This window comes from Setaria italica, chromosome V (genome assembly GCF_000263155.2).
Source record: "Setaria italica strain Yugu1 chromosome V, Setaria_italica_v2.0, whole genome shotgun sequence".
NCBI lineage: Eukaryota > Viridiplantae > Streptophyta > Magnoliopsida > Poales > Poaceae > Setaria > Setaria italica.
Window position 1 is genome coordinate 9,544,204 of NC_028454.1, and position 12,665 is coordinate 9,556,868.

A 12,665-nucleotide genomic window follows, 5' to 3' on the forward strand; every position below is an offset into this window, starting at 1 on the left:
ATTGTGAGACTCATAACAATACCCCTAGGGCTTCAGGGGTTTCCTCCTCTGTAGACTCCTGTGGAGCTTCTGAAAGATAGCCACAAGGGATAACCCTGAGTACGGGGTACTCAGCAAGTCTTACCCGACTAACCAATATAATAGCTTTCTTTGGAAGTATATGCTAGCTTTTTGGTGTGCTTGGCTGGGTTTTGTAAATAGTCTACGTTTAATACTCCTAATTAGTATCTAAACATTCGATGTGACGGGTGCTAAAAATAAGTCAGTGGAAGCAAACGGGTGCTAAATGGTGACATACCACCTTCAAGTTGTAGTGCGAGAAGGCTTGAAATCCTCAATTTATCGTACAACAACTTTGGTGGAATGATCCCATCATGCTTAATACAAGATAACTCGAGAATACTCAAGTTAAGAGGGAACCGAATCCATGGGATACTGTCTGACAGTATTGGAGAAGCATGTGTGCTTCAGACACTAGATTTGAGCACAAACTATATAGCAGGGAAACTGCCTAGATCACTATCCAACTGCCGAGACTTAAGAGTTACTTGACATCAGCAACAATCAGATTACTGGTTCGTTTCCATCCTGGTTGGGGGTTCTTCCAAAACTTAAAGTTCTTGTTTTAAGATCTAACCAATTCTTTGGCATGATTACAGATCTTCAGGAGAATGGTCAAATCATAAACAACTTCTCAAGTTTGCATATACTTGATTTGGCCTCCAACAGCATCATTGGACACCTGCCACAAGGATGGTTAATTGAACTGAAATCAATGATGGCAAATAACAATGATGATGGACAAATAGTGGGGCATCAAACAAACATGTCACAAGGATTCTATCGAGACACTGTCACTATCACATTCAAGGGGTTTGATATTATTTTCACAAAAATCCTAACCACTTTCAAAGTAATTGATCTCTCAAATAACTCATTTGATGGCCTCATTCCTGAGTCAGTTGGGAGGCTTTCTTCATTGCATGGACTTAATATGTCACATAATAATTTCACGGAGCAAATTCCATCACAGCTAGGTAACTTGACTCGGCTGGAATCATTGGATCTTTCTTGGAACCATCTCTCAGGTGAAATCCCACAGGAATTAACCTCTCTTCTCTCACTTGGTTGAATCTTTCATACAACAACTTGACTGGAAGAATACCCAAGGGAAACCAGTTCTTGTCATTTCCCAACAATTCTTTTGAAGGCAATCCCGACCTCTGTGGAAGTCAAGTCCCCAAACAATGTGACAATCCGGGTTCAACTACTACCCCAAGAGCATCAGATCATCCAGAATCCAACAGTTTGTGGCAGGATAGAACTGAAGCCATCCTCTTGTTCACCTTCGTTGGCTTGGGATTTGGAGTAGGCTTTGCTTTGGCAATCATGTTCCTGCATTTCTGCCGCATAGATGGATGGAGTCGCAAGTGTTTCTGTATCCATATGTAGTCCATTATGTAACGTATAAGTTTGGTGTTATTTCCCATAATAAAATACTTGTGTCACACTCTGTTTTAGATGAGACAGCTTAAGTCCACTCTGTTTGTGATAAGGTTGCACTTTTCCCGTTCATTCTGCTCTGTATGTCATCCCAAAGATAGCAGTGTTATCTCAAGGTGAAAAGGACTATTTTACCATCTTAAATTTTCTCAAGTACCAGCTCCAGCTTAAACAGACATTATTTCAGTGCATTGAGTAAACCTTAGGCTAAACTTGCACGCAACAATCTGAATCCAATTGTGACAAAAACAGAACTGAACCTTACAGAAAAACAGCAGTTGGCTCTTGGGGTGGTGTTTGTCGGCACCTGAACTCACTATGCGGTATCATTTGTGGCCAAGACAATTTGGGGAAACTTGGAATCAAGATGAACTCGCCTGAAATCCATAGCCGATCGGAGCAGAAGCAGGTGATCAGGCGATTGCTTCTCCTGCTTCAGTTTCAGCGATGAGAAATTACAACTGCGAGCTCACCGAACATCAAGGCCTTATCAGTGAGCCTTCAGAGTTCAGACCACACAGTTCCCTCTGATTTATTTATGTATCCTGAACCAGTAGCGTTAGCTTCCTGTGACAGCTTGGGATTTATACCACCCGGTGGTACTTGTCGCTACTCTTCTTGAAGTCGAAAGTTACCGTGGAAGTGTGGAGAGCGGGCTCGTTACCATGCCATCCACCGCCGACCGTTCTAGAAGCACAATACTGAACTGAGTAGTGGAGCCGATCGGTGACCAGACAAGGGAAAACGATCAAGTACCAGCTTCCCAAATTTTTGGTGCTACTAATAGAACCCAAGTCCTTGCTGGGGCTTTTACCTTCCAAGTGAAGGGAAAGCCCTTCAGATACCCAGTTCAATTTTTTTTTTAAAAAAAAGGCTTAAGATGCATACATAGATGATGAAAATTCCTTTCGTTCTTAAAATATGAATTTTGTTATGACTCTATGCGTCATTAATGACAGCATAGTTATAAACAGTATACGTTCATTTTACAGAAACTTGACCTTGTTTCACAATGCTTTCACTTTCAAGATTTAGTTGATCCTTAACCTTGTGGCCATGTCCAAGTTTTACCATCACGTCCTGAGTGAAGAAGGGTTGCTAGTTGAAATCGAATCTTACTCCAAATTCAGAGATGTCAACAACAGATAGCCCCGTTTTATTTTTCAAAGACCAGCCTCTCAATTCCACACGTAAAGAGCCATTCACTGACAATGACAAAGACTAAAAGAAAAACTGTACAGAAAGTTAGAAAAGAGGTCCTTCCATGCAGAAAGTAGTCCTATTGTTTGTTTTTTCTGGCTTGGGGTTTGGAGTGGGCTTTACATTGGCAATCATACTCCGAACAGTTTGTCAGGTAAAAGGAGTATCAATTTTACTTGGTAGGCGGTGCCACTGCATCTAATTTCTTTAGGATACACGATCTCCTGTGCATTTCAAGTTGTCCTATTGTTTGTTATTTGAAGAAGAGGGGGGCTTGAATCCATGACCTCAACCACCACAATTTATTGTCTTCTTCTAAGCTATATGGTGCCCTCATCACTGATTTTATTTTGTTTGACTTTAAAAATAACGCAGTTTACCTTTACTGCCTCACTATCCTTACCTAAAAATGATAGCCTGAACTTGAGCAATGACCTTGTATTTCTGAGAGTTGACAAAAAAAATTCCAAGCGCTACAATTTAAAAGTCATACCTCTTAGCAAGGCAACCTTTTAAAAAGTCAAGAGCAAAGCGAATTGAGATCTGACACATGCGACATAAACCAGAATATTAGTGGAAAATTAGCTAAAAAGTCCTAATATGTCAGGCATTTTTTCCTCACCTCAATGTAGTATGCAACCGCGGAGGCACGTTTCCTCGAACACCTGGTGGGCGGCGAGAACGGTGACGAGATGCCACAAGATCCCCTTGGCGACCACGATGAACCGATGATCGATTACTGGGACAATATCCCAGTCTCCAGCGCCTCGAGCCATTTCATCTGCTTGCTCCTCGGTATTCGCCCTCCGCTCGCACCTCGAGTCCTCCTTCCACATGCTCGACGCCATGAAGGCCATGGCCGTGGCCATGGCTGTGGCACCCACTTGCGACCAACGGCTCAACGAGGCGCGCCATGGAGGCGTGTCGCCGGAGTCAACTCTCCGGCGAGCCCCTTTGGTATGGGGCTATTGTGACTTGCAGTGCCGGCGTTGCGGAGGAACGAGAAGGCCAGCGCCATGAGCAACGGAAGACTGGTGCCGACCAGCGACCATGGTCTCGAGACGACTGACGAGAGCGGGCCGCTTTTTGAAAGAGATCTCGAGACTCGGGCTCTCGGCACGGAATCTACACGAGAGGTAGCCGGGGAGGACACAGCCGGGCCGCGTCAGGTGCAGGGCTGTAGCCGGTGATTGCCGATTTGCCATCAGAGTTCTGGAGCATCTCAGACAATGAGCAATGAACACCAAAACTTCTAGAGCAAATTTTTGCTTTTCAGAACAAAACTTAGCAATGTTTTTCTTAAAATACTATAACGTAAATTTTACTTTTCCGATTACACTATGTGCATTTATTAAGACAAAGGAAAATAGATATAGACATTTGAGAATGCCTAATGGCCTATATATGCGTGAAGCATATATGCATCATATGCATGTGCATTGCCTGCTTGCCGAGGGTTGAAGTGCTCAAGTGCATGACTATTGACTGCATGGCATGCTGCTCGGTCCTAGGCTGCTCGCTGCATTCTGCATGCCGAGGCAGAAGACCAGAAGCTGTCATGCGCGGAGTAGTAACGTGGAGTATAACATGGAGTCTTCTGGTTGGATGTTGACTAGGAGTAGCTAGCTAGCTACCTGCCTAGCTAGATGAGCATTGCATGCACCGTATGTGTCAGTCTGTGAACTGGAAGGATGGTAGTGATAGCTGAAGACTGAAGTGCAAAGCAGCGGTGCCCTGATCGCCTGTGTGTTGTGCTTGAGAATATACACAGGGGGTTACAGATTTTCACCCACATTTTCTTTACTAAGAAGATGAGTACACATACTGATAATTAAGGAGCCAAGGTCAATGGCCAACAAAATCATTTGCATACATGAAGCCACCGAGATCTCTGCGACTTTGCCTTCTCGTATTCATGTCATGACTTTGTATTTGTTTTCGTATTCACGTGAAGCGAACTACTAGTTGGTTGACAATGAGACAGATTTCAGGATCAGGATACAAAGTAGTACAAGGTGAAGCCGTGAAGTAACCCCCGCTCCGTTCGCTTCAACTTATCAGCCGGCTTATCAGCCACCGAACAGTATTTTTCTCTCACAACAAATCAGTCGTTTCAGCTTTTCAGCCGGCTTATAAGTCCAGCCGAACAGGTCCGACACTTCGTGCAGAGACCAGAGGGCATTTAAACTTGCACATCACACTCCATGATGACATCCCGGTGACTGTTCAAAAGCAAATCGATCGATCTGTGGGCGCGCGCGCCTTGTTTCATACATATTCTCAATTTGCGAAATTGCTCTAAATCTCATGCCATGCTACTAACAGAACTATGAGACAGTTCAGATGTGGGAAGCATGATTGTTGAACCAAGGGCTGGACAGCAATCGACAGACTTGATAAATCTAGCTGCGTGCAAAGTGCAGTTCAAATCAAAGCTTACAAATTAAGATTTCTCACATACCAAATCAAAATTAGTTTACACAGAATGTCACGCTGCACACAAACAGCACCAGTGAAAAACAGCAGAAAAGAATGGAAATCCCACCCCGGACGACGTATCAATCGCATTTCTCGGATCAGTAACTCCCATGCGTGCTCATCAATGGCGTGCCATGAACACTGTTCTCACGCGTCAGTAGTGGCGCGTGGGCGCGCACATCTCCGGCCTGAACGCGAGCGGGCCGGCGGCGTACACGACGTTCTCGATGCCGCGGCCGTCGGTCCAGCGCTTGCCCTCGTCGCGGAGGCTCGCGCCGCCCATGCCGCCGTTGATGTTGGTGACGACGTTGCACTTGGCGTCCGGCGACGAGAGCAGGCGCACGAAGCAGGCCTCGCGGGGGTCCTTGCCGAAGAAGTCGCCGGCGCGCTCGACGCCGAACTCCGCGAGGAAGTAGCCGTTGTAGTCGGCGGCGGGGGACCGCCACGCCATGACGCGGTTCTTCCTGTCGCGGCAGGTGACCGTCACCCTAGCGCCCGGCAGCGCCGCCGCGCCGTCGAGGCTCGGCGACCCCCGCTTCGCGCAGCTCTGGCAGAGCACGAGGCCCTCCACGCGCACCACCACCAGCTTCTCTTGTCGCCGTCGCCGTGGGCGGGCGGTGGGGTGTACGGCGCGGGCGGCGGGGTGTGGGGTGGCGGTGTCGAGGGGCTGGGGCTGCTGCCGTAGCCGTCAGCGGTGGCGCCGGCGGCGAGGAGGGAGATGAGGACGGCGATGGGGAGGAAGGCCGCCATTGTTGCTTAGTGGCCGGCGCTCGATCGATCACTAGGATCGGATCGGAGGAGGAGGTCGAGATAGGAGATGGCCTGAGCTTTGGGTTGTTTGGGAATGGCGGGAGCCAAACGGTTTATATACAAGACAGGGTGAGGGTCAGAATGTTAAAAAAAAATCGGTGCAGACGTGCGGCCATGTTGGCGTGGTGGGTGATCATCAGTCGTGGCCGCCTTGTCGATCGGGCAGCACGCTACGTGATGCCCAGTTTGTTTCGACTGGAGCTCAGGAGACTGCGTCACGTTGCGCTGCAGATTAGATAATGATTGATCTAACAAAAAGATTGTGTGATCATGATGAACTTGATCCATTGCTGCTGACTATACTGTATATATTGTTAAGTCACATCGTCGGTCGATCAACAAAATGGAAACATGCTTGACGGCATCCAATAACGAGAAATGTAGCTTCCGAATATTGTGCTACCCGTGTGCTTAAGGTCACGCATGTCTAACGACCATCATCTACGAGAATGTTTTTTTAAATAATCTAACGATAGCCATAACCATATTTGCTGGGCCAAACATCTAAAGCCCAAAACATGTTGGGTCTTTCCTATCACCACCTAACGAGAGAGTGGCACACCTGGGCCTCACCAAGGAGTCGGCCCACTTCCAGTTCCCCAAACCGAATCCAACTGCAACCGCCTCCTCCAAAGCAGCCCACTACTGTAGGCAGATTTATCCCTGCTGCAATTGCGGCTTCCTTTTGCCCTAATCCACAGACCACCCGTCCGCATCACGAACACTCTGTTCCCCCGTCTTCTCGAACGGTCCCAAACCCTAGGCGCGTCGTGAGCCCATGTCGGGGTCTTACGGATCCGACGACTACCGCGGCGGCGGCGGCGGCGGATACGGCGGCCGAGGTCGCGTCTGGATCCTGCGGCCTGCGTGCGTCTCTGTCTCTCTGGATCTGCGTCTGAGTGTTTGTGCTTGTGCAGGTGGCGGTGGAGGCTACGGCGGTGGGGGCGGTAGAGGTGGAGGCGGCGGCGGCGGCGGCTTCGGTGGCGGAGGGCGTGGTGGTGGAGGAGGAGGAGGATATGGAGGTGGCGGTGGAGGCTACGGCGGTGGGGGAGGTAGAGGTGGAGGCGGAGGCGGCGGCTTTGGCGGCGGAGGCCGAGGTGGAGGTGGAGGTGGCCGAGGCGGTGGCGGCCGCGGGGGAGGACGCGAGGGCGATTGGGTTTGCCCTGATGCGAGGTGCGTTTAGGATTGCCTGTTCTTTGATCTCTGTTAGACTAGGCTGATTTAATGATGCTGTTATGGACTGTCCTGCGAATTCTGGTGTGTAGGCTTGAGAAGTTAAACTGTTTCATGTTGTTTTTTGTGTGGTGTTTTGATGATCAAATTATTAGGCTGTTAGATAATGATTTGTATGCGAGATGGTGTATAGTAACTAGCTCCATGTTCCTTTACGTTGGTTTGCAGCCATGTATATAAGGTTTATGATTTGGAGCCTAGGGTTCTAGATGTGATTATAATTTCAAAAGGCTAGTTGGGACTAACGAGCTGTTGATGACTATTTCAATATTAGATTTTAATGTCTTTCTAAGTTTATTTGAATCGGATGCCATTCTGGAGTAATGCACAAATGTATAAGCTCGTTTATGGTTACAAGACGGGTCTAGATTTCTTTTATGGCTATTGTTTTTTATAGGTGTTCCATTTTTGTATGTACCTCTAGTTTTTTTCTTTTTTGAACATAAGCTTTATGCAGCTTTACTTGTTCCATGATGCATAAAGCTTAAATGTTTTAGTATAACCAGTTCCTGTATGTCTCTGTTTCCTAAGAGACCTATGAATTCTTGATGCAGTTGTGGCAATGTGAACTTTGCGAGGAGGACTGAGTGCAATAAGTGTGGAGCACCTTGCCCAAGTGGAGGTGGAGGTGGAGGCGGCGGCGGCGGTGGTGGTTACAATAAATCTGGTGGAGGTGGTGGGAGCTACAACCGTGGTGGTGGTGATTACGGTTCTGGAGGAGGTGGTTTTGACAGAGATGGTGGTGGTGGTGGGAGAGGAGGATACAACCGAAGTGGTGGTAGTGACCGTGGTTTTGATGACCGTGGTGGCAGAGGTGGCAGTTATGGGGGACGAGATCAGGAAAACCAAAGGGGCAGTGAAGGTGGCTATGGACAAGCTCCTCCACAAGGGCCTCCTTCCTATGGTGGGCCTGCTGGTGACTACGTGGCGCCTCCGAGCTCCTATGGAGGCAACAATGCCTATGGTTCAGATTCTGCAGTGCCACCTCCTAATAGCTATAGTGGTGGCCCAGGCTCATACCCACCAAGCTATGGTGCCCCTGCTCCAAACCAATATGGCGGTGGTGCCCCAGGAGGGCAAGGTGGTCTACCTCCTACATATGATGGTGGCTATGGTGGTCGGCCCATGCCTGGGGGTGGAGGTTCTGGGGGTGCACCGCCACCTTATCATGGTGGTGGCGGCGGCGGAGGCGGTGGTTATACTGGTAGTGCTGCTCCTGAGCCAGCTGCAAAGGTTAAGCAGTGCGATGCAAACTGTGATGAGACGTGTGACAACGCAAGGATTTACATCTCAAACTTGCCTCCAGATGTCACTGTTGAAGAATTACAGGAGCTATTTGGAGGAATCGGCCAGGTATAATTTAATTCTACTTGACGTCCTTTTATATATTTTACGAGATTATTGCTCTCTGGAATTGTATATGTCTTAATAGTTCTCCAACTGAATTGGTTAGTTCTATAATTCTTTTTCTGTTTATCTTGATGATAGAAATATCTTATCGAGTAGATAGTGGTTTTAATGTTTCACTGTGTTCTTGACTATTATACTTTCAGAATTTCATCTTGTTGCTATATGACTTATATGCTATGAAACTGTTTTTTCTCCTCAAATATTGAATAGAATACAGTTGATTTTACATTATGCAGTGTCTTTGTAAATATTCTTATGTTTTTAGGGTTGCATCTTGTTTTTTACATGAGTTATCATGTTGTGAAACCAGTGCGTTTCTTTTCCTTTGCTACTTTTTTTCGTTTTATCATTTGCATTTGTGGTTCTGCTTGTTGAATGCTTGCAACTACTTTTTAAAAGGTTGGAAGGATCAAGCAAAAACGTGGCTATAAAGATCAGTGGCCCTGGAACATAAAAATCTATACTGATGACTCTGGAAAAGCAAAAGGAGATGCTTGCCTTGCTTATGAAGATCCTTCTGCTGCTCATTCAGCTGGTGGATTCTACAACAGTAAGATTACTGTCGAGTTTGTGCTGTTTAATGATATCAATTTGTCCAATGCATTAGTCCAGTTCAGTTTTTAATGCAGCTATTCTGTTCATGTTCAAGATTACGAGTTATGACATGAGATTACTGTTGAGTTTGTGCTGTTTAATGATATCAATTTGTCCAATGCATTAGTCCAGTTCAGTTTTTAATGCAGCTATTCTGTTCATGTTGCAGATTATGACATGAGAGGCTATAAAATCAGTGTTGTGATGGCTGAGAAATCAGCACCCAGAGCACCCTCTTATGGTCATGGGTAAGTATTTTTCATTTTTATCTGCTAGATGTGAATTGTGGACATTTTTTTGAATCAAGTAGCATGTTATATTGGAATTACATGGTCTAGGGACTATCATTTGCAACACACTTTTTCAGCAACTAAGGGTAATTGTGTCCAGAAACAAAAACATTCATGTGATCAACATTATATGCTGCATGCTGTTAACTTCCATTTGATCTGGCTTTCGAATCAACTTTAGTTGTGGAGTACTGGATATTTCAAATCAAACAACTTTAAATTGTGATGTCGTAAATAAGACTAACTTGTGCTCGCACTTCAGGCCCTTTTATGATGTATAACTATCAGTTATATGCTGCTGAATGCTGAAGTAGCTCTTGTTGCCTGAGCTGTGTCCTAATTGAAGAAAAGCAGTTGAACAGAGCGATCTTTTGATTGATTGGAGTATCATATAATTTGTTCACTAATGGTAGGAAAGATAGGTTTGAATATCTGGGAACAGGGGATTGACAAGGGAAACAGTTATTTCTTGTGCTAATGTTTCCTCATTTGGAGCTGTTTTTGTGATCCGTGAACCGTGATTGCTATTTCATAATTGTATGGCAATGCGCAAGGGTGAAAGAAACCGGTTTGCATGATTAATGTGTTTGTATTTGTGTTCTACATCATGATTCACATGTATGGTGCTTATATTTGTTTTTCATACTGTGTATGTGGGGTGCAGTGGTGGCCGTGGTGGTGGCTATGGTGGCGGTCGCAGGGACAATTACAGAGATGGGGGTGGACATGGACCCAATAGAAACCAGGGTGGTGGTTCGCGTTCACGACCATACTGAAAACAGCAAATGTTATTACTATGATTGTCTTCTGTGAGAAACCATTTCTATTCCTGTCCTATGGACTTGTACTCTCATACAGGCGCATAAGGTAGGTTGTCAGCTTTCATTATTAGACTTATGTTAAATTGTCATACACCAGTCTTGGTCGGATGTTTGTTTGTCCAAAAGTGATTGATCTATGTTATATGAATTTTTGCATAGAGGCAGATGGATATAAGCTCCAAATGCTGGTAGGTTTGAGATGTTATTTCAGGTGAGTGCCGAACTGTTATGATTGCTTACCTATATATTTCTGTGTTCTCCTTGTTTATCTAATGCTTACACTCCACATGGTACCTCAGCCGGTGGATCACTCCTGTAAGCTTTGGATTTTGCTGCGAAGAACAGGCAGGCCGGTTTTGTCATGTGATAGGTTTATCAGGTGTATAATATTAAACGTATCAACTAGCATGCACAGAATGCACCAAATCCGTTGCAATTCACACGGACGTGGGATTGAAGTAGAATGTAGCATGTACTTAGTTTAGGTTCCTGCTAACTTCTGATTTCGTATAGGTAGTGTGACTTGTATGCCTCTTGGTAAAATTTTGATCGCACAGAACCTTTTCTTTTGGGTGTTGATTACATATTTACATGGTTCTGCCCTAGTGAAGAAAAATTCCGTGTACACGAAACTGCTGGATCTGGTGTGACCGTGTGAGGCTGCAGCTTCGTTGTGTGGTTATCTCAGCAACACAATTTGGCATTCTGCAGCGTTGTCTGCTCTTTACATTAAAGTGGCGATTCTGAATCAAAGGGGCGCATTGTGAGTTGACCATTTTTCGGTTGCCCATTCACGTGAAGTCGCTAACCTGAAGTTCTGAAGGTCGCGCATCATATTTTGATTATCCATGAACAATGTATTTGGCCTCTTATTTGTATGACATTTCTTGATTGCCTCTCCACAAAGTTTGTGAGTGCCGTACGGAAGCAGCCCTTTTGACGTCTTTGGCCTGCCGCCTGCGCATAATACCCCTCGCTATCCCATGTTTCATTTCATATGTTTTTTGTCAGGCCTATGGCCCGCTCCGCAAGCAATGGGAAATGTCAAGGGGAGTTAGGGTCGATCCTGAAAAACTCTCGTCACCAACCTCCGGAATGGCATGCAACAAACAACAGGTTGGCCAAACTAATCAAAGAGAAGAAAGCAAAGTATCTCTACAAAATCTTAACACAGTCATTACACCAAAACAAGTCAAGATGTTAATTGTTTCAAAAAAAGATCCGGATGTTATTACACATGAAAACCCAAACAAAGACTGCCATTAGATCGTGCTTATGTTTCTAAATTACTCTCCACTGATTGCTTATGTTTCTATATATGCCTATTTCTAGATCACCTAGCACTGCTGTTGTGAAAAAAAGATGAAATTAAAACATCTACGTGTGCTTCTGCATTACTCACCTCTACCATTATTGCTCACTATATCTATTTAAAAAATAAAGTTTGTGAGGAACCATCTAAAGCAAACAAGCTAAACCGAATTACCAACCACTTGACCAAATGAGTTGTCATACACGATTATTCACAAAACATCATCACATACTACCTCCCAAAATATTTGTCGTCGTTGATTTTCAATCACAATGTTTGACCATTCATCTTAAAAAAATTATACAAATATCATTTATTTTGTTTGTGGCTTACTTTATCATCAAAGGTATTTTAATAATGACTTATTTTTTCATATGTTTGGAAGAAATTTTGAATAAGACGAATGGTCAAACGTTACGAGAAAAATTCAATAACGACAAATATTTCGATATGGAAGGAGTATACAGTTAAGGACCTTAAGGTAAAGGTACATGGTTTACAAATTATGTGCTCACATAGCGAAAAAAATCTAATCATCATACGCATCTCGTACATCGACTGCAATACTCGAATGCATCACCAGTCATCACCCTCGCCTACAATAATCATAATATCAAGTTGATCCACGTTGAGTAAATAGATGTGGTCCGGTATTACCATGAGGTGTGGTCTGCCGCCCTTCTCTAAAAATAGAGCATAGCCTTATATTTTGATCGCTTAACATGATTAAACATGCCTAGATGCTTAATGATGCTCATAATAACATGGTTTTGTACTAAATTAAGTTTGGGGTTGTTACAAAGTTTGTATTCAAAAAATCTTTTAATAAAATATAACAAAAATAAAAATAGAAAAATATATATAGCTATAGGAACAAAATAAAAGGTGAGAAAAGTGCAACGTTAGGTGTAAAAGAAAAAGAGATCAGCCAATCTGCCAATGTACATAGGATGACAACTGTATAAGATCAGACAGCGTAGACCCATAGCAAGTGTCCATGCATGGCTTTCGCTA

General features: G+C 44.7%; 2 protein-coding genes and 1 pseudogene across 2 annotated transcripts; 2 read left to right on the forward strand and 1 right to left on the reverse strand.

Annotated features, from left to right (window-relative positions):
- Positions 1-775: 775 nt before the first annotated feature.
- LOC105914377 lies at positions 776-2,123 on the forward strand (annotated as a pseudogene).
- Positions 2,124-5,335: 3,212 nt separating this feature from the next.
- Positions 5,336-5,931, reverse strand: LOC101774223. The gene is made up of 2 exons (XM_012845939.1): positions 5,810-5,931; positions 5,336-5,726 (listed from the first exon to the last, which is right to left on the reverse strand). The coding sequence occupies exons 1-2, from the start codon at positions 5,929-5,931 to the stop codon at positions 5,336-5,338; spliced, it is 513 nt and encodes a 170-aa protein (XP_012701393.1).
- Positions 5,932-6,679: 748 nt separating this feature from the next.
- On the forward strand, positions 6,680-10,544 carry LOC111257411 (transcription initiation factor TFIID subunit 15b). The gene is given in 8 exon segments (XM_022827119.1): positions 6,680-6,833; positions 6,909-7,164; positions 7,779-8,418; positions 8,420-8,457; positions 8,505-8,577; positions 9,034-9,184; positions 9,398-9,476; positions 10,183-10,544. Coding segments are annotated over 8 exon segments (1,413 nt in total). The 5' UTR covers positions 6,680-6,769; the 3' UTR covers positions 10,295-10,544.
- The last annotated feature ends 2,121 nt before the right edge of the window (positions 10,545-12,665 follow it).